At 39.6% G+C, this 27,976-nt stretch overlaps 1 protein-coding gene across 5 annotated transcripts; it reads right to left on the bottom strand.

Annotated features, from left to right (window-relative positions):
• Positions 1 to 243: 243 nt before the first annotated feature.
• Positions 244 to 26,093, bottom strand: tead3a (TEA domain family member 3 a). Of its 5 annotated transcripts, none has more exons than XM_043225089.1 (13): positions 25,910 to 26,093; positions 16,772 to 17,022; positions 8,535 to 8,599; positions 8,184 to 8,246; positions 7,251 to 7,262; positions 5,966 to 6,094; positions 5,844 to 5,887; positions 5,695 to 5,759; positions 5,488 to 5,624; positions 4,506 to 4,679; positions 4,274 to 4,417; positions 4,037 to 4,189; positions 244 to 2,800 (listed from the first exon to the last, which is right to left on the bottom strand). In XM_043225089.1, exons 2-13 carry the CDS (start codon positions 16,908 to 16,910, stop codon positions 2,687 to 2,689), a joined length of 1,239 nt encoding a protein of 412 aa, XP_043081024.1. In that variant the 5' UTR covers positions 16,911 to 17,022; positions 25,910 to 26,093; the 3' UTR covers positions 244 to 2,686. The 5 variants fall into 5 exon arrangements, with proteins under 5 accessions (XP_043081024.1, XP_043081023.1, XP_043081025.1 ...); XM_043225088.1 differs by lacking the exon at positions 8,184 to 8,246 and adding an exon at positions 8,020 to 8,082 and having other exon boundaries at positions 25,910 to 26,092; XM_043225090.1 differs by lacking the exons at positions 7,251 to 7,262; positions 8,184 to 8,246 and adding an exon at positions 8,020 to 8,082.
• Positions 26,094 to 27,976: the final 1,883 nt, after the last annotated feature.

Below are 27,976 nucleotides of genomic sequence, written 5' to 3'. Positions count from 1 at the left end.
ACTGTTACTACAAGTAATAATTTTGTTAAAAATGAATGAATGCGATGCTAAATAGTTTATTTGGGAACTATTGTACATTATATCATTTAAAAAAGCATTCAAATGTGACGCGTATACAGTCACAGCTGTGGTCTAGTAGTGATCTCCCATGCTATTATAACATTAAAATGTAAAAAGTGTGTGTGTGCGTGTGTGTGTGTGTGTGTTTTGGTATATACTGTACAACAACAATGGCAACCGATGTTTTAGCTTCCAGGGGTCGAAAGACACTTTAATGAGCACAAACATGAAACGCTCTAGATGTTACAACCCTTATTTAATATAAACCAAAACAAGAATTATACTGGAACAAACGAAGCAAAAACAAACTAAAGATGAAAAAAAGAATAGACATAAAAACCATTTTCCTGTAACATTCTTAAAATATACACAAAACAATTAGAATTTCAACATGAATTTCTAGTTTCTTCTCTCACACGCACACACGCACGCGCACACACACAGGCACACACGCACGCGCACGCGCGCGCACACACTCATCCAGAAGGTTTTTCTCTTAAAATGTCACAGAAGACCCGAAGCACACAATAAGGCAAGACTGGGATGGTGTTCACATTCGATTCTTTGGTTAAGATATTACAGATTAGTCTAGAAACCTTCACACAAAAAGTAGTTCCGAGCAGAGAATGTACAATGCAGAACATCAGCAAGTGCTTTCCATAACGTCTTATATATAAACGTACCGATACATGATGCCATGAATAACCAGCTGCAGCCGTTTTATATAGTTCACTGATTACGTCTGGCATTTAAAATCATATGTACTAACCAGCGCAGGTGACTGTGGGTCAACAAAAAACACCGATATGGATACCATGTGTGGAAGAATAAAAAAGAGAGAGTAATGAAACCGTGACTCCGCATACTGTGTGTGCTAACATTATAAAGCGAGAGTGTTTCTGCATTGCTGAAAGAACCTGAGAAAACATGGGTCGGAATAGCCCGGATCTTATTGCACTTTTTGATGCGGAATTAACAGCTGATTCACTTTGTGCCGTTCAAAACCTTCCGCCGACTCACGGCGCACCTTCCGCGCTCCGGTTTTACATGAAAACGCTTGTTTTAAAACGCCGTTAGGAACATCCTCGAGCACCCAGTTAAGTGTAATTGCTTTGGTGATGGTGTAATTAATTAGCGTGCAGCTCGCCGATTCGAAACACCGACAAATCAAAACCGAGCGTTACATGCCCCGCGGTAACCTCCGTTACGCGCTCTTTGTTTTAAACGGGGTCACCCGATCTGCTGGACCTGTCCCGCGCGCTCACCAGGTCGGCGAAAGGCAGGTGAGGCGCTCGGAATGAGGGCAATCGAGCAAAACCATGCACATTCACAATAATCATTATGGCAAAAAAAATGGTTTTAAACCCAAACTCTGCTTTTAAAAATGCACTTGGCGCATCCAAGGAAGCCTGTTTCCACCACAGGACAATCGAAGGAAAAATAAAGCTAATCGTGACCTTTTTTTTAAATCACACGTTTTTATCTCATCGCATTGTCAGAATTCTTCGTTTATCTCGCAGTTGCTACCGAAAAAAAGGTGACTAAGACTTTTTAATCGCTTTTTTTTGTCGAAATTCTGAGAAAAAGCCTGGGACAAAAACGTAATCACGAGATATCTTTCCTCGCAATTCCAATAATTCACGAGTTCATATCTCAAAACGATGCATTTATATTATAATTCAGATTTTACATCTTGCAATTTTTTATTTATTTTTTGGCTACTGAAAGAAAGAAAAGGCAATTTAAAATCTCTTTTCTAGAAATTCTATGACAATTTGTGAGGCGTAAAAACATAAATGTAAGATATAAACTCCCTTATTTTTACATTTCGCAGCTCTGACATTTTCTCGCAGAAACGACTATGCTAAAATTATTATTTTTTTCCTGCTACAGAATAAAACAAGTTTATATCTCAGTTCTGGCCTTTCTTCTCAGAATCACGAGTTTATATCTAGTCGCGAGCTAGCAATTGTGAGCTCGCGCATTAAAAAAAAAAAAAAAAAAAGATTTCCCCCTCTTAAAAACGACAAGAAACAAAGTCCGACTAGCGAGAGGTGAGCGCAGAACTGCCCGAACGAGGCGTGGTGGACACAGGCTCCCAAACACACCCAGGAGGTAGAAATAGCTCACACATTTGCAACTTTCCAAAAACAGAAAATCAAGCCAAATCCGAGGTCAAACTCGCGAAAGCGCGCGACGTTCACGGACCCGAACTCCTTTGCAACTTGCTCTTCCCATCGCGACAAACATTCAGCGTCTCTTTCCTACGCTCTCGCTGGCCCGTCGAAGGTCAGAGGTCAGCGAGCCGCTGCGTCCGAACCAAAGACGAGGAGAAAGACTTGCATCGACCGCCGTTCCTTTCTTATCCGCGGCTTTTAAAAACACCTTCGCGCCTCTTCAGAGTCCGGTACCATAAACGTGACAGAGTTCGCCCTCCGCGAAAAAAAAAACAGTAAGAAACAGAATTATCCCTGAAAGTACATGTCCTTTGCTTTTAAGGAACACGGCTGCATGTGCGACGCAACCGAGCGCGGAGGATCCCGGTTTGTGTTTTTGTCCCGTGATTGATTGCGTTCGTGAGCTCCGGCCCAGTCTGATGTTCTCCTCCTCACCGGATGAAGGGCGTTCAGTCCTTGACGAGTCTGTAAACGTGGTACTGGGCCCCGTGGTCGCTTGTGGACACCTCGAACACGAAGGCTATGCAGAGCAGAGTCTCTTGCGTGTCTCTGTTCGTGACGACCTGAGGGGGGCAGAGAGCAGAGCGCGTGAAACCCGCCAAACACGTGCTGCGCATGCCACACGGACAGGTGTTCATACATAAAGTTAATATACACATTTCTATTTTAGCAAGGCCTATATATGATGGTAAAACGTCCCTCTATTGTATTTTTGCTGAGAAATCTCCGCAGACTTTTTGCAAGCACGTGAATAACACTTAAACTTATCTTAAACGGTGCCTTTTTTTAGTTAATAAACCCTTGCTGAATAAAAGCATTAATTTCATGATATGAAAGTTATAAAACGACATTCAGGATGCATTCAGGGCCATAAAAATGTCTTAACATTGCATCGTTTAATAAAGGAATGAAACCTTGCGTGTTCGCTTAAAATACTTACTTTTCTAAAAAATGTTTACGATTATTTTTAAGAGGTAAAGTCATTTCAAAAATGGGACGATGGGTAATGATAAAAATAAATGGGTAATGAGTACTATTAGCTGCCGAAAAATCTTTTTGTAAAAATATTTATAAAGTTGTATTAATGTCCCAAAAATATTATTTTAGTTAGTGTCAAATAATAATATTTTCCCCATATCGTACATACTTTTGGGACTGATTTTTGGTGCATGAACATGAAAATGCGTGCCTATAAATGAACCACTGTAGCGTCAAAAAAAGTGAATTTAAAAAGTAAATAAATTTTTTTATAAGTAAATTCTATTTTATTTATATAAATATGTAAGTTTTATAAATTCAGAGAGTTTTTAACAATCGTGAGGTATAAATTAAAAATAAATTAATCCCATTCTGTTTATTACTGGCGATTTCATTCAATTCTATATTATAATAAGATTTTTTTTATTATCATTTAAATATAGCATAATTTTGAAACGGTTCGTGTGTAATTTTACGTTTCAAAGATTTTCTACATGTTTTAATTAACCAACACGGATTAATGCAGTAATAGCATGGTAACTTATTCGATATATTTTCACATTTTAGTTAAAAGTTGCTGATCAGAAACATTACATAGTTAATAGCTTATGACTATTTTATAAAGCAACCATTCTTCAGGACCCGAAATGTGAAAACGGTATGCAGATTTCAAATGGCATTCGTGAATGAAGTAAATTAGTCAATATTTAACTAAAAAGCAACTCGGTAAGTTCCCTTTCCTGTCACGCCGACTCAGCATCCTTCTGGGCATCCGGCCGATCTTAAAGTCAGAGTTTAGTCCCGTTTCCTCGTGCTCTCACCTGCAGTATAGTGAAGTTCTCCAGGACGCTGTTCATCATGTACTTCTCTGGCAGGTGTTTGAGTTTGTGGATGAAGTTGATCATGTACTCGCACATGGGCGAGCGGTGGATCCGGTACACGTACCTGCCGCCCTCCACGCGCGCGTACTCCGTCTGGGGGTCAAGAGGTCACAGTGCTGACCGCGCGCAGTACAGCAGACGACAAGAAAAACACCGCTGCGATCGACGGCGACTCACCTCAACTTTCTCCACCACCTGTTTCCCAAAAGAACAGACTTTAGTGGAGACGGTGATGGTCATGTTTTCCGCGCTGCTGTACTGACTGCTGACCCCGTAGAAAGACCCTGCGCCGTCCTGAACATTACTGCTGTTCAGATCGGCCTGAAAGACGTCAACAGGAAAGAAAGAAAAACCTGTCAGGTACGGCAGACACAGCACTCAGCAGTTTCGTGGAAAAAAAAAACCCCACCCAGAATTTGACCAGGAAGAAGGCGTTCTGTGGGCCTTTCTCGTACAGCTCCTTCAGCCCTCCCTTCTTCTCTGGGAACTTGTCGTAGATCTGACGGATGTCCACGGCCTCCAGGAGAGGGTCTGTGTACGAGGGGTTCGTCTGGGCGATGTGGACGAACAGGTGCTTGCTGTACTGTGGATGAACAGGCCGAGAGCTAACCTTCACTGCGCTTTCAGACGCACGGAATGCCACCGTTCCTGAAACGCACGTGTATTTCTGACCGCGAGCGCGCCGTTGCTGTCGACCGCAGCTATTCTAAGTATTTAGGCCGCGTTCAGGGAGATAAATACCAAAACTAGGTGAAACTGAAATTAAAATGAGATACTTAAGATGAAATACCGAACGGTGAAGAGAAAATAAATGCTACGTAGAAATATTACAAAGATCAGAAACGAATGAAAACGGCTAATGAGAGTGAGCTAAGCTAAAGTAAAATAAACACACACACACTCACAAAAAACACTAAAATAACGTATAGACAGATAAAGCTTGAGGACAAACATCTGACGTTGACTCGACAAAGCTTTGTCTGAAAGCTTGATATAATTAAAAAAGATTAATGAATGCTTTTTTATGATTTGCATGATTGATTAGTAACATGCATACACTTACAAACTAAAATATACACATTATGTAGCTTTTATTCTGGATATATGTGTGTGTGTATGTATATATATAAAATATAAATATATATAGAATCTTATTTCAGGCTGAGGCTTATTAATTTTACTTTTTATGAAAGGGCCTAATCAGCACTAGCTAAGCCACCCAGAACCTCCTACTGTTTACTAACATGCTAAAACCATTCAGAACAACACAGAAACCATATACATATACACATACATATATTTATATATATGGATGCGTCTGTGTGTGTCAAACTGAGCGTCTATGGGCACACAGCATAGTAACACGCTAGCATTAGCATCTAATAGCTCACAGTGTCAGGGTCTCTCTGGACCTCCATGAAGGCCGAGTACTCCAGCATGCGCAGTTTAGAGGAGGCTATGGTCCGGTCCTGCCACACAGGCACAGCAGTGGCGCTCGGGGGGTGCGGAGCGGGTAACTGCTCATAACCTGTGGAGAAAACATGCTGCTATAGTCTGAGCTCGGTACAGGGCTGATGTAATCCCAGCTCTGCTCTTACTCGATATGGGTGCGGGCAGCGGAGGTTGAAGGGTGGAGTACGGACTCGGTGCGAACGGCTTGATGCTAGAAGAACACAGAGAAAGATCAGCCGATCTCACAAGAGCACTGGGATTAGAAATAAGAAACAGCGGGATCAGAAATGCTCACTCCTGAGAAGGTCCAGGCTGTCCTGGGATGGGGCCAGGCCAAAACTAGACCGCAATACAGAGGGATGTGAAGGTTACGGTACAGAAGCGGTCAAAAGAGGGCGAGCTGAACTCTCAACTAACCCGGGCTGGAGGAGGATAGGGGTGCTGAGGGAGAGGAGGCAGCTGGCTCTTCATCACGCTGGCAGAAACGATCTGAGCGGAGGAAAGGGCGGCCATGTTCTGCAGGGCTTTGTCTTTGGAGGCCTGATCCTGAGAAAGACACAAGAAAAGCCCATTTAGTTTTACTGCATGGGCAGGGAGACGAACCATTTGGACTGAAAGAAACATCACAAGCGTCACATTTTTGAATCTATTATTATATTATATTATATAGTAATATTAGTTATCATTCCAAAGAAAAAGTTAAAGAAATGCATTTATTATTACATATTAATAATAGCATACGTGATCATATGCAATCTTTATAAAAAGCATACTTCAAAAATAAATACACTACTATTCAAAAGTTCAGTAAAGATAAATAAAGTTCATGTGACACTGACGATTAGGGAAATTCAGCTTTGATAAAATAAATTACTTTTTAAAACACTCAAACAGAAAACAGTTAATTGAAACAATATTTTTTCAGTATAAAATGACCAAAATATTATACTTATATTAACATTATACTATTCTTTACTATATATTTACGACATATTTCATGCCTTAGTGAGAAGTCTTATTTAAATAAATAAATAAAAATCCTTCTAACCCAAACTTTTGAACATTAGTGTGATTTTAGTGCATTTTTAGATCGTGCTGCACTAAACGGTTTAGGCAAACATGCAAAAAAAAAACATGCTTTGGAGGGCAAGTGATGCATGATCTCGTGCTCGCTTTGGAACGCAGCCCTAAACCAAACCATATCACACAGATAAACATTCACTGCATGTACAAGCAGTGCCATTCAGTTGACAGAAAGAAGACAAAGAGAGAGAGAGAGAGAGAGAGAGTAAAGGAGACAGAAATCTGAAAGGGTCCAAACCAAGAGACTCTCACAGATAAAGTGTTTTAAACAATGCCGAAGAATGCAATAGAAACCTACTTTTAGACTTAAGTCTGATTTTAGAATACAGAGTCGCTAAATTATTAAAGAGCTAACAAAAGCACACGGGTGTAATTTATGCATCAGAACAAACTCACAATCGGGTACACAGAATAAAACACTTTCAAAATACTTTGCAGTGGTCCGAGTGTGCGGCTAAAACAAATAAAATGTGAGCCAAAACCGAAACGGAGGGCAGTAGTGGTGTTTGCTCAATTCATCCAAACGGTGAGACGGGTGACAGCCAAAGCACTGAACTGAGCAAACTGAGAGCTGCAGAGGTCCGTGCGGGCAAAGCAGACTGCAAAACGTTTCACTTACCAAGTTCATGGCCTAAAATTGAAAGGAAGAGAAACTGTTAAAAAACGCTGATGAGACACACAGATCAGATGACAGCGCTGATCAAACGAGGCCAGGGCTTTCTCTTCTGACTCTGTCTGTTGGGATATCTCTCCACTGAACAATCTTTAACCGCTGCCTTTCGTTTACTGCTAGGGGGGGAAAAACTAAACTAAGAACAAGCATCTTTCTCCAGGTCAAGGAAGTCACGTGTTTACTTCCTCCTCCGCTGGACTCCCTCACAAAGCTGAACCACTGACCATGCAAAAGCATGAACGTAACAAAACGGTGCGTTTGTGTGCATTACATATAGTAATGTATCAAATATGGACGTTTATAAAATAATGCAATTGTAGAAATAATAGTCTTATTAGTTTATTCGTGTCAGCGAGGAGTATTATAGAGTGGAGGTAAGAATGAATTTAACTAATAAATAAACGAGGGGGAATATGAAGTAAAAAAAAAAAAAAACTAGCATACACGTTAGCTTCCATGTAGCAATAAAGCTAGGATACGATGCACTACTCAGTCGACCACCAGGGGGCGCCGTTACTTTACAAGCATGCCGCTCAACGCAATCACAGTGTGTTTTAATGGATGTCTGCGCACAGCGGCGGTTATGCTACATGTAAGCTGAGCATCACAATCATTTGAACATTTAGAGCGTGCTACAGATCGGAAGGGTTGGTGAGTTTAGGAGAAGCACAGTTTTTAGCGGTCAGGGCAGAGCGGACAGCAGTGAGACGCATACCTTCAGCTTAGACTGAATCTCGCGAGACTTTCTCCACGCAAGAACCTGCAGATGACTAGACACCTGCAGGAAGGAAGTCGGAAGAGGGAGAGAGGAAGGGAGGGAGAGAAGAGAAGAGAAGAGAGATGTTGAAAATCAGCCACTAGGCGGCAGCACAGCCATACCTTAATGCCTGCTTGATATTCCCGCATTTTCTTCCTGGCTAACACCTGTATGTGACTAGACACCTGAGACAAAACAGGGCCACAGACATTTGATAACGCCCAGAACACATCTGTCAAAATGACCAAATGTCCAACAAAATGTGAAAATGAACGTGTTAAAATACGCAATAGCTGAAAATGTTTTTGTGCATTGCGGCATCTACACCAACAGGTGTCAGTAAAAATCCCGCCGTTAAGTAAAAAAACATGCATGTGGCTGAATCGGTTGCGAGCGCCACGATGTGATTCAGCCAGAATATAGTTCGAATCTTTAATGTTGTAAACAGGCGGTAACAGAAAGTGTGTTATTACCTGCTTTCGTGTGCGGGTCTTTCCAGTCCGCAATTTGATGTATCTTGCTATCAGCTCATTACGACCTGGAAAGGCATAAACAGAAACACAAGATGAGCATAAATACAAAAACTGACATGCACGCATAGCGGACAGAGGGGAGCATCGCTAATATTACCAACAATGAAAAAATTGCTTTAATATAAAAATTGTGCGTTCAGTAACATTTTAAAGTGAACTGTTGACTTGTTGCTTTGGTAGAGCACTGCACTCCCAACAAGGTCACGGCTTCGATTCCCAGGGAAAACGTTAACTTCTACAATGTTTCATTAAGTGACTCCCAAAGTAATAAATGTATGAATATTTTCTTTGTCACGTGTAATTTAACACTTTTAAATAAAGCTAGCGGGAGCAAAGGCTCCTATTCAGAGAAAAGCACATGGATTGCTGTAATGTCTCCACCAGCAATATCACAGTAGGGTGTAAAGCCTCCTATGAGACCATTAGTTTATTAATAGACCATTGAAAGACAAGGCTTGTGACAGATGAGTCAGGTGATATGGGTGGTGACTTGGCAAAAAAAAAAAAAAAAAAAAAAAAAAAAAAAGAGGGCCACCATGTGTCGGGACCTTGACCAATCAGACTGCTCTGAATGGACAAATGTTTTCTTAAAAAGAGCGTGCTATTAAATGAATACGGTAATAAATGGGTTGTTGTAATGGCATTGGCGTGGCGATATTAAAAAAGGGATGGAGACCAAGGAAGATGTGGGAGTAAATAAGCTAAGATAGAGAGATGAAGAGGATTTCATCGCAGTTTATAAAGGGTTGACCTTGTGAACAGCTGTGCAAAGTTTCAACTGTGAATCTTTCTTGACACCCCACCCTCCCAAAGGCATCCCACTCACTGAGAGCCGGACCACCTGAACCCAACACAGGAAACCCTGCTCCCGTACCACAAGCCATATAACACCAGGGACTCATATACAAGCGTGGATTCAGCAGACAACGTGTTTGGACATTGTGAATGTGCAAACAAATGGAGAGAGCTGTGAAAAGACAACCCACATCTAAATAAAGCACCGTGCTCCTCTAAATGGTGCAGAACACGACAGAGTTCAGGTAGAAGATCCTCTTCCTGTCATTATAGGTTCTAGATTAATAACACACATGTAATAAATAAACCACATTTTTGATCAATTTTACCACTAATGGTGCTAATTACACATTAAAGTGCCCCTTTCATATTTTGATTTTGGGAGTCCCCTACAACAGGTTGACATGTATAAAAGTTTCACTGTCTTATAATATTCATTTACTTTCATCTTACTTGCTCAATGTCTCCCTAATAATTAATAATTCTAAACTCCTCCTTCGCGTGACTCTGATCTGCGGTGATTGGTCAATTGGTCTCATTTTAATCTCATCATGTCTGTAACGTCTGACCGCAAAGGAACCCTCCTGACCCCGGGTTTGAGAGTTTAGATGATGTGAGCGCTTAATACCAAGATGATATAAGACAGAGGTCCAGTGTTTTGTCACACCAACTAGAACAAATTAGAGCCTCTTCTATTTAATTTCATTATCTATTACTGATGAAATGACAACATGGGCGAATGTCAAAGAGGATTAGCCATTCAGACAGCCTTAGTGAGAGAGAAACATCCAGACAGTGAGAGACATGTAAAAGAGAAGGGAAACATCTTCTGTTCCAGACATACAGAGAAGACTGATAGAGAGAGAGAGAGAGAGAGAGACTCTGGATCATTTTCAGCAGCCTTGAACTCCTGAGCCCCTGCCAAGAGCTTTCAGAGGGCATCTAACTACCCCCCTAGCCCGCCTGCAGGCTACCTGCCCACAAATAGAGTGTTTACGACCTTAAACGAAAGGCTGCACTTCCAGGGAGGCTTGGAGAGGAAGAAAGAAAGATAAGACTGGGAGACTATAGAAGGGAGTGTGGAAGAAGTCAGGAGATACAGAAAGACAGAGATGAAAGGAGGACATAACGTGGGAGAAGAGGAAAGAGGTCTCAGATATACATCAGACACACAGATGCTTTTGACTTCAGACAAACAACACTTACATTCATGGGTTCATTTATCAACTGATTTATAGTACAAGGATTTTATTCTGAGGACAATCCATTAGAGTAACTAGAGGCTCTTTCCTGCAGGTGTCATGATGTTTCTTGCTAAAAGAGGGTTGTCCGATTCTGCTCTCAAAAGGTCAGTGTCAGGAAGATCTACACAGGAGAAGTTTCTAGAAATCCTGAAGACCTTGATTAGCTGCTTCATGTGTAAATGTGGCCCTCCAGCACTGAAGTTGTCCAGCCTTGGAATAGAAGGAGGACTGTAGAGGCTGACATCATTTGGGACAGGACAGGGGTGAAAAGTTAAAGCGTTACTCCAATTCAAAATGAAAACAGTCACAAACCTCCCGGTTTTCATCCTAAATATCTTAAATTGTGTTCCAAAGACAAATGAATCTTTTATGGGTTTGGAACAACATAGGGGTAAGTGATCAATGACAACATTTTCATTTAGGGGTGGTAACTTTTTTTTAAATTCTACAGGACAGTAGCTGCTTGGCCACATGGGAGATTTAGTTGTATTAAATGTCTGCATTGTGTCTCTGTGCTCAGTACAATGAGTAACTCTTTTCGTCCCATCGAGAGCTAAAATTGTGTACCTGCCTTTTTGGTTGGAAAATTAAAGGCTGACCATTCCACTACCCCACTGACAAAGTGCTGAGTATAAAAAGGGCCAGTTAAACATCCACTTCATAACAATGTCTGCATAAATACTCCTGCAGATCTCACTGAGGCTGTGCCAAAGGAAAGTGCTGATTTCCCAGATTCCTCTAAAGTACATCCAGGAAAAGCAGGAGTGAAATGAAACCTGCTTTGCACATATTTATCCCCCTCAAAAAAAAGCTCCCTTAATGGATTTGGCCTATCCTCCTTTCCTGAAATCAGAACGGTAAACTTGTGCTCCAGCTGGGATAAATGTGTGAGACAGATAGCTTCAGCAAGTGAAGGATGTTTGCATATGTTTTTGGGCCGAAGTGACAAGCATGTGAGGGTGAACCCAGGCTTGAGCTTGTTTGCCCTGTTGACAGTTGGACAATTTGGGAGCACTAAACTCATCACGAGGTCTTTTAGACTTTTAGTCCTCTGGGTCACTTGGCAAGTAGCATGTAGAAAGCAAGCAGTGAAGATGATGATTAGCACCTTGCCTCTTCTAGTTTCCCTCTCTTTCATGGACCAATTTTTCACTTTGACAGTTTCCTCCTAAAGTTCACCCTGCTTAACCCTCCATCCCACCAGATGCGTACGTTTATTGACTAAAACCACCTGCATTTTAACAGCTTTCCCACAACCCACCTGTTAACTTTGGCCCGAAGTATAAAAGACTGGAAACTGCCAGTCAAAGAAAAGACCAAACCAAACCAATGGCCAATCAAAAACAGGTGCCACGCCATATAAATTAGTTTCTCACAGATGGTGCCAGTGTGTTGGCATCTTATATTGTTATTTTTCATCTCGTGATCAAAATGTGTTTTGCCACATTTTAACACGCTTAGGTTATTGTAACGTGTAACAAATATCTTCATAGGTAAAGACTTATTTTAGAAAGTGGACAATTGTTCCTTGGTGTAACTTTAAGTAGCACCAAAGTGATAACTAATAAATGCATTTAACGCATGACATACATTTGGAACAATAAATACGTCACAGACTATTTCTAATACTGTGTGTTGTGGAAGAGAACAAAAACTTGAATTGCTTACTGAAGAAACAGGTATTTTAGGTGATTTATTGAGCTTAAGGGAAATAAGCTCACTCAGTAACAGAGGAAAATGAGTCACTAGCAATATACATAAATATATTACGTATTACGTAGATGTGCAAAGGCACTAATTGCAAACAGCATGTGTAAAATATCTGTGTTCATTTCTGGAAGATCCTGTCTGAGCCACTGGCAATCTGGCAGAACGTGTTTGGACTTGTTCTGAAACAGATACGAACACACACCTAAATTGTCGAAGCATGCGAGTTGGAGCATGAGGCGACTGGGCAGTTGGTACACCTCCACTGTGAGAGATCAAAAGGTCAAAAAAGTTTTCAAATGAATGCCACTTCAGGCTAGCAAGCGCAGAACATCTGAAGAACGCAGGTCCTGGAGCGTTTATGTATCTCTGAGTGAAATTAAGCCTTCTTGTACTCCTAAACACAGAAGGGTGTCCACACCCTGACCTCTGAACACTCCTGAAGAGCAAGCCTTCACCTACTGACCCTTAAGTTATCAACCTTTACTCCTCCACAGATCCCTATAATGCATATACATATATACATATATATATATATATATATATATATATATATATATATATATATATATATATATATATATATATATATATATATCCCATCTTAAGGTTTGTTGCTTTCATCAGAACTTTAGCTGACTAAAAAAAAAAATGATTAAGATTTACCAACAGGCCATCCATGATGTAAACAAATTACTTTCTTTAGAGCAGATTTAGAGAAATGTAGCATTGCATCGCTTGCTCATCAATACATCCTCTGCAGTGAATGGGTGCCGTCAAAATAAGAGTCCAAACAGCTGACAACCCCATCACAGTAATCCACAATTAATCCACGCGACTTCAGTCCATCATTTAATAACTCGCGCAGCTGTTAGAAACAAATCCATTAGGATTGTGTGGATGACTCGTAGATGATTGCTGTTTTCATCAGCTGTTATGGACTGACTCATTCGGACGGCACCCATTCATTGCAGAGGGTAACAATTTGGACCCAGACTAACATTTCTGATCACTTATAAAACATGGGGACCAGGAAATATCACAAGCCAGACTCAAAGCATCACAATATTCACTAACCACTGTCCAACAATCCAGACATTTTCTAGAGAACATTTTCACCCATCTCCTGCAAAATGAGCTTTGCTTTGTGGTTCGTCTCACACATGGGGGAGCAGAAGTTCTTCATGATATCCGGGAAGCTTATGCAACTGAAATGATGTCATGTGCCCTCTCTGAGAGGGTCCTAATTCAAAACCGACAACCATAACTATCAGCGCGCTCAATAAATGGCTACTACTAACATAAAAGGATGCGTAATGATGAACAGAGCCACAAATTAGCCTAACTCAGAAAAGACATTGAGATCGTTTGCCGAGCGTTAGCGTTGATGTATTGTTTCTCAAACAGCTTTGACACACTGGCGATAAACTAAAATGATTGCAGGTCGAGACTTTAAACAAGAAACTTGGCAAGACATCACAGGTGCAGGATGACAAATCAAGCTCATTATAGCAGCCAGACACTGGATGGGAAAATCGGATTGTTTAACCAGTCTTCCCATGGTGCAAGAGAGTGTACTTTCATAGAAAAGCTGCTTCGGGTTAGAAGACAGCAGGAGTTTTGCGGTGAGTAATGAAACTACGAGGAACATTAACGGCTGCTAAATGCTAGCAGTGATGATCAGGACAAAATAAAACTTGAACCTTTCCGCAGCATACTTCAGACAAAATGTTCCTAGTTTAGGCACTAGCATAGTTAGCATTTTAAGGCTTCATATGTGTTTTCCTGTCATAAAAGATGCCTATTGTCTGCTCTTTAAAAGCTTCATACAATTATGGTTGAACCACTGATGTCACATGAACTTTTTTAATGATGTCCTTAATAACTTTCTGGGCCTTGAAGCTGATAGTTGTGTCTATGGAGGACCAGAAAGCTCTCAGATTTCACCAAAAATATCTTAATTTGTGAACAAAGGTCTTACTGGTTTGAAACGACATGAGTCTTTTAGGACAGAAGTTTAATTTTTTGGTGAACAATCCCTTTAAATAAGTTTTTCTTTTTTTTTTTAACTGCTGTACTAAAAACTAAGGAGTAAAGAAGAGTTTTAAAATCAATTCATTAAATCTGCTTTTAAATAATCATATATTCTGTCATATTTTATACATTCAGCTTCATGTCGTATTCTACATTCAGTTTTATTGCATATGAAACAATTCATAACACTTCATACAATTTTACAATCAGCTATAAAATATCTTCCTCAGATACTGAAAACCTTAAAAGGTTTTACCATACACTTACCATAGTTTAACCAATGTATTTGTAGTAAAACCTTTAGACATTGTAGTCAAAATGCCAAAAACATGGTTGCAACAATATAATAAAACCATGTTTAATTTTGTTTCTTTTTGTTTCATTTTTGTAAGGTACAAACTTGTACCAGTATCAGATATTTGTGAGTCACATTTTAGTTATAATACAATAATTTGTAATTAAAGAATAACAGTTTAGCGTCATGCTAACATCAGACTAGTGAAATCTCTACGTTGTTAATGCGAGGAATACTATTCTACACACTTAAGCGTGAGTGACTATTATGCGAGTTGTTGTTTATATTGTGTCTCATATCAGTCAAGGTTCCAGGACCGTTAGCATCTTTTGCTACAACTTAACTAAGTAGCTTTGTTTTTAACAGAGCTAATACAAGATGGTGCGGCAAATTACGACAATCAGGATTCTGCATTCTTGGTTTTAGACTTACTTTATTTAACACTTTCCAGATATCTAGCGATAATTCCTCTCTGTAACTTTACTAAAATGTCTACAGCAAACTCTGAGAGCGCAAAACAATCCACAAAGTCACTAGGGCAGTTCTCTCCTGCCTGCATCAGATAGCTAGACTATTTTAGTGCTGTCTAGTCAAAGTATACATTGCGGCCAGTGAACTTGTGTGCGCTGGGGGTGGAAGAGAGAGAGAGAGAGAGAGAGAGAGAGGGGCATGTCAGGAGACTCGGCTCGCTTTCAGAGATTGACATCAGGGTCCTGGCAGGAGTATGGTAACGGGATGGGGCTGTTTGTAAAGAGACTGGATGATCTTGTCATACGCAGGGAACAGAGCGGGCCCAAGGGCCTCTGTCTGATAACGTAAGCTACCACAAAAGGACAGAACGCCCGGCTGTTGAAACGAACCTTCTTCATCTGTTGCGAGGGGGGATTAGAGCTCGTGTGACAGGCGTGGGTGGAGTATTACGGCGGAGCACAAGGCCGCAGAGTCGTGGAATGTGTGTCCCCTTCAAGCCAAAGGGGAAAAAAAAAACTAAAGAATGTGGGCCGGGCTCCATAAGCCTTTTCTACAGAGAGGGTCAAAGGTCGAAATACCCCAAAGCCAAATGAGCTCATTTGTGCGGCCAGTCATATATTAAATCCTGATGCGTAGCACAATCGGTTAACAAAAGGATTAGGAGCAGGTCATAAAGTCGAGTTTATCAATGTTACATGGTCTAAGCCTGGCTTAGTCCGTAGTAATTACTGAATATTCAGGCTGGTGATTTATAACATCACAAACATTCACATTTACTGCTAGAATTATAAAATTATATGCACACTAAATACATCAATAAGCCTACTTTTTTCTTCAGCAAGGATGCATTCATTTGATTTAAATTTCTAGTTTTATTGTTGCAAATATATCCCCAATATATATGTATATATATTAACAAAAATAGAGCAGGATACACATGTATATTTACATAAAGGTAAAGGTAAAATATTTCGGAAAATTCACATTTAATATGAATTGGGCTTAAATGCTACATTTTCTTTCAGTTTAATATTTATTAAAAAAAATGTCACAATGTTTGGATTGTATAACTCTAGTTGGCCTGTAAACAAATAATAGAAAATATGTGCTTGGTAGCAGCCAAATATGGTAATAAGCAGTTGAAACACTATAACACCCAAACAAACATTTTTTCGTATTTCATTAACTAATGAGTCACGTCTCAATCATACACCCAGTCATGGCTGTGATGAAGAGGAAACTGTCACATGTGATATGAGGCAGGAGGCTGACTCATGCTTTATCGTGAATGCTGACTCAAATGGGAGACACAGCATTCCTGTCAGAGGATCCCATGTGGGAACGGGAAAATCTGGAGGTGGGAAGTGTTATAAGTTCACCCTCTGATTCACTTCAACAATAACTCCCACAGCTCGACTCGGCCCTGTTGGTCCTTACCCCGTTTCACTACATTTTTTCCAGCATCAGCACTACGGCAATAAATAGCTGAGCCATTATTTAAGTTATTTTTAGAGGGATATTTGGAAAACCTTCAAGTAAGAATCTTTGAGAAATCTCTTTCTTAGTTTGCTATTTATATAATTATTTTTATAATTGACTCACGGTGCGTATTCAGCTTTTTAAGGACTCACCATACATCTTGCCTTCGTCTGAAAGGATGATCTTTCTGCGGCCGCAGGGGGGATAAATGGCCAGAGCCTCCTGGAAACTCTGTTCGATGTCAGGGCTCCAGACGCCCTCCGCATCGCCGTCCATCCCGGCCTTGTCCATCCCATCCACTCCATCCTCCGGCCCCTCCTCTGGGCTCTCGCTGGTGCTCCACTCGTTGGCTGCAATGGTGGCGGCTCCACCTGGGCCCCTACGTGAGCCCTCACACCCAGGACTAGCGGAGAGAGAACGAAAAAACAACAAGAGAAATCAGACCTCCGGGCTTAAACTCAACCCCTCACATTGGGTCAAACCGGTGTGTATGTTATTGATCTTGCGGTGACGGATTTATTTACTTTTTGATCTATGATTTTAAATGATTAATGATTTTCTGCAAGAAAACAGACAAGAAACATCCTGCAAAGTTTTAACTCGGAAAGTGCGCTTGTTAGTCTTTTAGAGTTGGTCTGAATGAAAATGCTAATTCATTCTTTGCCACTAGGTGCTGTTTTGGAGCGGTAGAAGCTCTCAAACACTGCTTTAAATGACATTGTATCAGTCACTGCAGATTAGTGTCACATGAGGGAGGGGTTTGGAAAAATGAATGAATTGTTTGAACAAGTAAGGGAAAAAAAATCATATTATAAGACAAAGAAAGTGTTTTTGACCTTGAATGCATGTCATTTTGTTGTTGGGGACTCTCAAAACCACAATATGAACCGTTCATTACCCATAATAGGGGAACTTTAATCAATGGTATATGCATTTCTTCAACCCACTTGTTTGCATTAATTCCGTTTACTTTTAAAAGTAAAGTATTTAATAGCAGAATTTCTGGTGAAAACACTACTTTACCCATGATTGTGTGAAAAATACCAACAATCAGACAGTTGGAATGAGCAAAGCCTAAACCCTACTTTTATTTTCCAAGTCGTACAAACAGTCTGAAATGTTAGTCTTTATTCACTGAGAATCCATTAGATATCACCAGATCACTGAGCTTCCAAATGAAACCCTAAAACTATGGCTGCATGCGTCATAAAGAAGATCTCATTATAGAATATTACCAGTCATAAATGACCATTGTTCTTAATTAAGCTTAAATTGTCGTAATGTGCTTGACTCGCGAATATAATACTCTTAATCACCTATGCGACCTGAAAAAGCGAAACTATTATTAGTCAATAAATGTTATTCAGACAGAGTCACAAATATGACTGAACTGGACAATTCATGCAAGAATTTAACTGATTCGTTCATGAATCAGAAGTCAGCTCGCTAACTCTGGCCGCAATATGGCCCTTGAAAGAAAAGATTTTTGAATGTGAATAAGTCGCCATGATAATGAACTGCACAAGGTATCTGTGGAAGAAGGAATACAGGTTTTTGGAAAGACATCAGGTCTCTGCTGACTTTAGAGGAGCATCAGCTGCCCTTTCAAGGCTGTCTTACAATAATTGGTTAATTGAGACGGCTCAAGACCAATAGGAGGGTTGACAGTAACTATCATTCCAGATGGTGTGACCATGAATCTCCCTCTGGAGCTGGAGCTTCTCCCGACCCTACTTTAAAGAAAGAATCTTGTGGGATCATATACTCATTTGCATAAGCCCTGTCAATCAGTTTATCCCATTATGCGACGGAGGAAAGAGGAGAATTGGAAAGGAAAGACAAAATGGCTGTCGGAGCGGAGGACCCACTGAGCTGCCGAGCAAGGCGCCAGATTTTTCAGACTCCTGATGTCAAGTGAAGTTCAGGTGACGAGATATCAGATTTTCAAGGCCGTGCTTTACAGCTTTCGTGAGCTGGAGGTTATTAATAGCGGGAGTATTGAAAATCAAGATCGTGAAGGCACTGATAAATTTCATTGGTGTCAACAAGACAAGCCGAGCAAGATCGGCCAATGTCATGTTAAAATCAGACAAGGAAGTCGGCTCAACTAGCAAACATTTGTAAACATTTTTAAGCATGAAGAATTCCAAATGATATGAGATTAATGAATTAATTAATTGACGATAGTTTGAATGAACTGATTTGCTAAAATGACTTAAAACGTCGGTAGTCCTAGTCATCATATCGTCATGTCTAAAAATGACGTAAATATGTCAAATTATAAATGTCTTTGCTGTCACTTTAGATCAACCGATTGTGTCTTTCCTGAATAAAAGCATTCATTTCTTTAAAGAAATCTTTTGAATGGCAGCGTATTTATATAATTTTGTTGAGTTAATTTCTCTGAAAACACACAGGCATTCATCTTAAGGAAATTACCATTTGTGCCTTCATTCTTTAAAAGAGTCACTGAGGCCATATGCAAAATGAATCTGAAAAACAGAGTAAACTAATAAGAGCTGCCCGCAAAGCATTTTTGTGGCCGTGGATTTGCTGAACGCTCTATCCTCGGCATTCAATGATACTGCAGCTTTCTCCAAAACATGGATGTTTTTCAATAGCTTCGCCACTGCTGAGCTCCATTTGGGAGTTAATAAATAGCGAAAAATCCCCTTTTACATTCTGCGAAGCCAAATCCGTTAAAACCGCGTCTAAAACCGAATCTGAAACAATTGCAGAATTTTTAGCGTTCGTCCCGACTAGTGACCCTAATGTGGCGAATACGCACGAAAAACCGGCGGGACCTCAGAAACGGCTCGAGCGGGTTATCATAAGGAGAGGACCGCTGTTGTGGACCTACTGAGAGAGAAGGGCCGACATTCCAGACATGCCCTTATTAAGAAAGCCCCAGTGTCGCTAACACACTCTCTGTCCGTCTCTCGCTCTCTCTCAGGAGATCCGTTGTGTCACCCACACCTCCGTCCTTCCCCTCCCGTCCTCTTCTCTCCTTCCCTCTGGCTTACGAGCACCCCAGTCCAAAAAAGGCCTGAAGAGCATGGAAATCATTGGGGGTGGGAGTGGGAGTGTGGGTTGCCTGACCAATTTAGGCATCCACTAAGGCTCAGGAAACACACAGAGCTCTCCCCAAGGACAATACTGCTGTTTTAGGTGTACTGGGTTCATAACACAGCGCTGCTCCTAGCCAATGCTATCTGGAAATAAACACCGAGACCCGGATGGCATACTAGTGGTAGTCCAGGGCCAAAAAGCACATAAATAAATGAACCGCTTTATAGACCTGAAACGTCCACGCGGCTAAAAGAGCTTGAAATCACAAGCATTAATAACAGTCGCATTAACAGTTGCGCATTTTCTCACTTATGTTTGGGTATTTGTGTGTGTGGCGCTGATGAGTAAATATTGACCTTGGTTTCAAGCACGTTGCCTTATCTGTGAGCAGACATCATGAAAAGGTCACCCGCCGACACCAGCAGCGCTTGGCCTCTGAAGAGACATCGGGTTACAGAATCAAGTGACAAACCAAAAGCATCCAACACTCTTGATGGATAACCAGTGTTCATTAAAGAAGCATCTTGTCTAAACCTTTAACCCCGCGTTGTGCTATTAAATCACCGTGAGGGGGGTTTATTTGATTGACTTGGTTTTGTTTTTGCTCAATTAATCTCAAGAAACTTGAAACTTCGTATTCACCGCAAAATCAGCGTAAAGAAATGACACTGGCCTTATCTTCACGACAATACATTTCTATTTATTGGCACTGTTGTAATAAAAAATAAATAAATATACTAGATATACACTACTGTTCAAATGTTTGGATTAGAAATCATTTTATTTATTTATTTTTAAATTTTACAATTATTTACTGTATTTTTTTTAACGCGTAACTGAATATGTGACTTCATAAAAACATCTTAATGACCCCAAACATTTAAACGATAGCGTATATCATAAAATATTTGTAAATTAAATTATTTTTGTGTATTTTTGTATATTAAATTATTATTGAATTTCAATGATTTAAAAAAATATATTTTCTAAAGAATTACAAGAGTAACGTTAAAGGGTGATGAAATTGCATTTATTTATTTCTTTATTTTCATTTGAGTTGAGCCAGAAATGGATTCAAACACCCTCACGAGGACATTCTGCTCCATTCTGAGCGAATCCTGCATCGTGTGATTCTAGGCGGATAAATAGCTATGATTTTTAGCGATTCACAAATTCAGTTTATCTGAGTTTATCTGAGAGAGGCTAAGCAGCGCAGACAGGAGGCAGTTCTCTTCGGAGACTTGGAAAAACAGCTGCAATGCTTGTCAACAGGGAAAAGGCCTTTGCTCATCAACAACCCTCCTCTTGCACACTCCACACACACACACACACTCCACACACACACACACACACACACACACACACACACACACACACACACACACACACACACACACACACACACACACACACACACACACACACACACACACACACACACACACACACACACACACACACACACACACACACACACACACACACACACACTCACACACACACACCCTTTCACAAAGAACAACAGGGCAACAAGTAGACGAGCAGCTGCTGCCCTAGATCGGATTACAGATAAGGACGGCATTTTAAGGCACGGGCAAGTTACCTCTCTGATGGTTTAATGGGCCGTTAAGAGAATATATGAATCTAAATGCTGTATCAACGTCAGTTTAAGTGTGTTTTATTTCAGCAGGCAACTTGACAAGATCCTGCTAACACTGCCCTACATGGAGAAGCGCTTTGGCCGTTTTAGAGCGTGATCTTCAAAACCGTCTAAACCAAAATATAGACGCTTTGAAGAAATACACAAAAAAACCAACAACTTAAAGATCTTCAGGAACGCATTTCGGTCTAATCTGCACAACGTTCAAGTATGTTTATCAAATCTAACATGGGGAGGATATCTGTCCAGATCACTGGCAGCCACGCGAAACACTATAATATATAATATGTGGACGGCTGTACATTGGACACAAAAAAGAGACAAAGACATGTTAAAAAGAGGACTGGAGCGTCTCTCTCTCTTCCTTCCGTGGACCCAACCCATGTCAAACCTGTACAACCTGCTACTGCAGTTTTGAGAATCCCTACCCTCCTTTCTTCAAGGAGCATCATTTAAAATTTTCCGGGTTTTTCCCTCTTACTTACGAAAGCCGGAAGCCAACTATAATTCTTGTTTTTTTTCATAAAGTCGACAGCTGTTTTCTTATGATCTTGACGTAAAACTGACCAGTTATCCAACAACGAAGCTAAAGCCTAGCATTGCTGCACTTGTGCTGTACATTGGTAATATCAAAAGTAAAATACACACATAGCATGAAGCTATTCGGCTCAGAATAAGTAAAGCCGTAATTGGTCATGAAATCACATTATAAATGCAGATGTTGAAGTCATGAAAAAATTGTGTTGAAAAAAACCCCCTATTATTTACTGTTGTGGCATCACAAGAAAAACAGGGGGAAAAAGTCATGAAATAGACTTCAAAAAAATCACTGAAAGAGGTGTTGGAGATAGTGATGGAAAAAAGAAATGATATATGCTAGCAACGGAGAGGGAAATAGGAATGTTGCGAGCTGGATTTGAACTCCTATTTCTCACATGAGCACCAAGGCGCAATATGTTAAGAAAATAACTACCAGGTTTCTTTATTAATAAAGGTGCCACAACACTCGAGAAATAGTGCGTAAAGAGCAATTTTATTTCTAAAATCCCATCTCTTAACAATTATCATGAGCCAGTGGAAGCCTAAAGCGTGGGACATTAAATGACGGAGCATCACTTTCACAGATTCTTGCCGGTCAGCAGTGCTCTGTGATGTAATCCCTAGCATGTAGCCGCTCCAAAACCATCAACAGACTTAGTCTTACAGCGCATGTTTACATATTTACAACGATCTCCAATGGGGCTTTCTCTCAGACCCCCAGATGCTCACTGTCCATCGCTCAATTTCCTCTCCAGACGATCAGTTCATACACCTTAAATCCTGACCAACATGCTTGTGGTTGCCAACATGTGACCCGCATTACATATGTAGCCGTTCCTCGGCATCTCAATGCACCGATGAAAACAGATCTCGGAAATCACTGATTTCATGTAAACACAAACCACAAGAAACATGACTCGTCCGATTACAAATGCGTTCTTTGCTGGTTAGGTGCTTGTCTCAAGTGAGTACAATAATCACTGATGAATTTAAGTAAGTATTTTTTAATTAATACTTTTCACTACGGAATGAATTCTAAATGTTATAATAAAGATTTAACAGAATTCATCTTGTTCATTTTCACAATGCTTTCTGAGATTGCCTCAGGTATGAAATACATGCGATGCTCCTTTAGAGTATGTCTCAGTCAAGCTGTCTTGTCATAAATAATTAAAGGGTTAGTTTACCTAAAACTGAAACTGCTGTCATTAATTACTCACCCTGACGTTATTTCCAACCCTTAAGTCCTTCGGAAAACACCAAAACATAGATTTTTGATCCAATCTGAGAGCTCTCTGATGCTCCACAGACAGATATTACCATGATCAGCACAATAGAAATGTAACAATATAGCCTAAATATACACACACACACACACACACACACACACACACATATATTATGTAAATGAAACATTTTGGATGCAATTAATCGCGATTAATTGTTGGGCGGCATCGATCGGCTTCATTTTTGCGGATTACTCGATTGTGAATTTTTTTCAATTTCTTCGAGCATAAAAGGTTCGGTTTTGTGGAATTTTGTGACTAAAATGTTGATGAAATAACGTATTAATAATTTACTCTCTTGTGTTTTGCAGATCGATGAAAGGATTATGGGTTTGGTGCAACTTGACATTAGAAAAAAAAAAGATAAAATCTTCATTTTTGAGTACTTTTAAAATGCCGCCTAATTTTTAAAGGGTCACTCCACCCCAAAATAAACATTTTGTCATCAATCACTGTCCCCCGTGTCGTTCCAGACCCGTAAACGCTTTGTTCATCTTCAAAACAATGTAAGATATTTAGAACGAAAAACCATGAGGCTTGCGACTGTCCCCTTAAAAGTCATTATTTCTGTTTTCTTTTTGCACAAAAAGTATTCTCGTAGCTTCATAATATTACGGTTGAAGCACTGAGGGCAGATGAAGCTTTCAGACGACGTCTGTCATACTTTCCTGGACCTGGACAGTGTTTATTACCTGGCGGTCAACGGGACAGTCACAAACCTCCTGGTTTTCATCCTAAATATCTTACATTGTGATCCAAAGACAACGAGGCTTTTATAGGTTTAGAATGACACGGGGGCGAGTGATTAATGACAAGTAACCCTTTAAGATCAAACATCTGCCTGTGGGCAACCCCGAAAATGCCCGCCGAGCAGACCTTTAGCTAGAAAGCTCGAATTCTTCCATATGGCTAAGAAAACAATGCAGGTCTACGCCACATGTGGAAAGAATCCGTCGCACATATCCAGTCCGAAACCAAAACGACCCACACCGGATGATCGACAGGAAATGATACAACCGGCGACAATTTCCAAGTCTGGATTCACAGACGCTCCGCAGCTGACCTCCACACCCCAGGTGCTGAGACCCCAGAACCAGCCCCCCTCGTGTTGAGCAGTAAGACACCGTTCCTCACGCGGCGTGCCGGTCCCAAGCACAAAGGAGAACACGCTGCCCTGCTATTTAAAGCGGTGAGCTCACCAAACACACTTGTCATGTTTTGCAGGCCCTCTTGAAGCTTCACAGCCAGCGCTAAGAAAACACAGTCACCGGAGAATAAAAAACAACGCAAATCTGACGATATTCAACATTTTGTAACATTATGGCTGAATTAATGGCTGCGTCATTACAAATATTAAAAACGATCACGTGGAACTCTTCTGTGTTCTTGATTTAGATTTAAAAAGAAAAAAAAAGCACGAAATGATAAAGATAGTGTAATGATGATGATGATGACTGGGTGTACCTGAAAGAAATTTAAAGGGCAGTCGCTGAATATTCTGTTGGGATAAAGTCTACCGGGGAGCATTCGTGTGAGAGAAGAGTTCATACTTCAACAAGTGTTCTGAAGGAAACTTCTGGAGCTATTTTTTCCTTGGCACCACTGTTACAGTCTGTCACATTTGTTACAAGAAATTCTCCTCTGATTGCTCACTGTAACCTTACACAACCTGAAAAACCTGTTCAATCTCTGCACGGCGAAACCCAGGGGTGCGCTGGTCTGACACGTGTGATGACCGAAGCGGGATGCGCAGGATCTTAAATGACTTATAAGACTATTTCTGATGAATGGGATTATTGCACTCCCTCGAACAGCTGTAACTGAATCATACCGATCGCTTTACGCACAACACCGGCCATTATAATTCAAGACAGAGAAATAATACTAAGCGGTCTAATTTTGTCATGAATAGGCTGGGTTTTATGAGTTATTGTTACAGGCTTAATGCTAATTAACCTACATAAAACACAAAGACGTCGCCAATATTATGTGAATTCTTAACCAACACTTTTATTGACACACTTTCAACTTTTTAGAGCATGGTTTAAACTTTCTGAAGTTTATTCAGTGGTTTTAAATGCTTTCATGATTGCATGTTAGGCAGCTGGCCTGATTGTAATAGCAAAATAAATAAAATAAAATAAAATAGAATTAAATTAAATTAAAAAATTTAAATTTATTTTAAGACAAAATTGTTTTGGGCAGCCATTTAGAAGATTAGGAAATAGCAATTGTTTATTTATTATTTATTTGCAAAGATTTTTTACTTCTCATATATATATATATATATATATATATATATATATATATATATATATATATATATATATATATATATATATATATATATATATATATATAGACCATAAGATGCACATATGTAGTTTGGTTAAAAAATAAAATGAATAAATAAAAATTGCAAACCAATCCTTATTTGTTCTCCATTAGAAGATAAGCAATGAAACCATAGTTAAATGTAAACAAATGATTTGCTCTACTGAATTAGTATAACAAACTTTCTCATACTCATACAGTGCTTTTATTCCGCTGATGCATGTGTATATTGAAATATCAGTAAAAAGTATACATCTGCACTTCCAGGTGTGTGAGTGTGCCATGCAACATCACTGGAGCGGCTCCGAGAAAAATGCCAAAAATGAGAATGATGTGAAAACTGCAGCGCGAGCGCAATGAGTGCGAGAAACAAAGGAGCGCAATAAGAGTTGTGCACTTACCTTATACGCAAACCTCTGCTGTACAGCGGGCAAAAGGGGATTTCGGGCTTTATCTCATTAGCGCATTTACAAATGCAAACCACGCTGCTGTTTTTGAAGAAATATTTCTCCTGATTTGACAGTAAAGCTGGAATGTGAAGTATGACTTCGGTATGAAATCACGGCGAAACCGAGCGGAGCGCTGGAGGAGGAGTCACGGAGGAGGAGGTCGTCGAATCCCCGCCCACTCCAACTTCACAGCCAATCCCAGGCGTGGGGATCGGTGGAGATCAGCTCATTGGCTGAGCCCGTGTCTCAAAACCTAGACTGCATTTTTGGGCATGACATACTTTCCTAACTGACTCAGCTGACTAACACAATGAAATGAAAATTAAAATAAATGCACATTTTTGTTATAACTCACGCTGTTTTGTTCTTTGGGCTTTTGGGACATCATAAAAGCGCAATTAATTCAGACTAACGCGTTTTATTTGTCTTTATTTATTTAAACTCTTTATGAACGCAATATTTTATTCAGTCTTTTATTAAACTTAATGCATTCCCCGGCACTGACTATTACTTGATATCACACATTTATCATGAAGACGTGTAGCTCATCTGTATATATCTACAGGACGTTTCATTCATATCAGGCGTTAAATAGACGTTTATTAGATGTCTTTATTATGTTTAAAATATATAATGTATCAAAAAAAAATGTATAACTGTTCATTGTTAGCTCAGGTCCATTAAAATATTAAGATAGATATAGCTTATATATATATATATATATATATATATATATATATATATATATATATATATATATATATATATATTTATTTATTTATTTATTTTTTTTATTAATTTTTTTTTTCAATTTACTACTTTATTTATTTTATTTTTTTTGTACATATTAACTAACATTAACAAATGAAAGTGTTGCCGACCTTGACGCTTTAAACATGTATCAGGGCAAAATAAACTATTTAACTCCCTAGCTTTCCTCTAAAAGATTTGTATTAATAGCTGTTTCCAAACATGTTTTCCAGACACTCCTCGTCTCTTATTGGTCGGTCAAAGAGGTAGCCCCGCCTCAGGCTCACGCCATTGGTTGATGTCGACAAAGAGTTTCCCCACAAGAAGCCGCTCGTTAAAATTCATGAGTGCTGCTTTTACAGAGAGGAGTGTCGGATTTTATATAGTGACCTCTGACGGATAATTACATATATACTTTTTATTTTAATAGAGCAGTGCAAAGAAAAAATGCATTTTAAGTGTCGCACTCGTGCATTTGGTCACAGCCGAAGAATGCACGTGTAGACAGGTGTACGTTTAGTTTTTATATTACAGAATTAATATCAGAGGGGACTGAACACGTTCAGACAGGTGAGAACAGGCCCTTGTGAATCTACACGGTAGTCTGCTGCCCTCAAAGCCTTTTCTGAAACAGCACCACCCTAAGGACAACTTCGGTACTTCACCATAAAGCACTCGCTGTAGTTTGCTCTTCCACATCTTCCCTCCATCTTGTCCCAGTGTGTCAAAAATTATAATGAAAATAATAAAATATAAGAATTAAGCACTATGACGCAACAGTATTTCAATATTTATTTTAATTCAGCATTTGATCCATTAAGTCAGAGATCTCTGATAATTCTCCAAATGTGGGCAAAAGATGCATCACAAAGTATTATAGAGTCTTTCTCATGTTAATGCACGGGACATACATTAGTTTAATTTAAAAAAACAAAAACAAAATAAACAAACAAACAGTTTTGAAATCCTTGATGTCCTTAATGCGTGGGCAGGAATTCATTAAATATAAATGAACGAAACTAATCACTTTGTTTCAGCAGAAGAATATGTAAAGGCATGCACATTAGACATAAATAGTAAAACATACCAAAAATACCGAAAATAAAGCAACATGATACTACAGTTTCAGTACACATATTCTAGTAAATTTGAAATATAAAAAAAGACAAAAAATGCACATGTATGCATATTTTTATGTTTTGCACCTCATAAGTTTGAGAGGAAAATCAATTATATATATATATATATATATATATATATATATATATA

The sequence above is a fragment of the Puntigrus tetrazona genome, chromosome 23 (assembly GCF_018831695.1).
Source record: "Puntigrus tetrazona isolate hp1 chromosome 23, ASM1883169v1, whole genome shotgun sequence".
NCBI classification, from domain to species: domain Eukaryota; kingdom Metazoa; phylum Chordata; class Actinopteri; order Cypriniformes; family Cyprinidae; genus Puntigrus; species Puntigrus tetrazona.
Note: the sequence above shows the minus strand (reverse complement) of the source record. Positions and strands in the feature narration are given on the sequence as shown.

Coding starts and splice junctions, on each gene's coding strand:
- tead3a (XM_043225089.1), bottom strand. CDS start 16,910: ATGGACAAGGCCGGGATGGACGGCGATGCGGAGGGCGTCTGGAGCCCT. Junction 8,600..16,771: donor AGACGAAGGCAAGATGTATG/GTGAGTCCTTAA, acceptor ATGCCTTTCCAG/GTCGTAATGAGCTGATAGCA. Junction 4,190..4,273: donor AGGTGGTGGAGAAAGTTGAG/GTGAGTCGCCGT, acceptor CTTGACCCCCAG/ACGGAGTACGCGCGCGTGGA.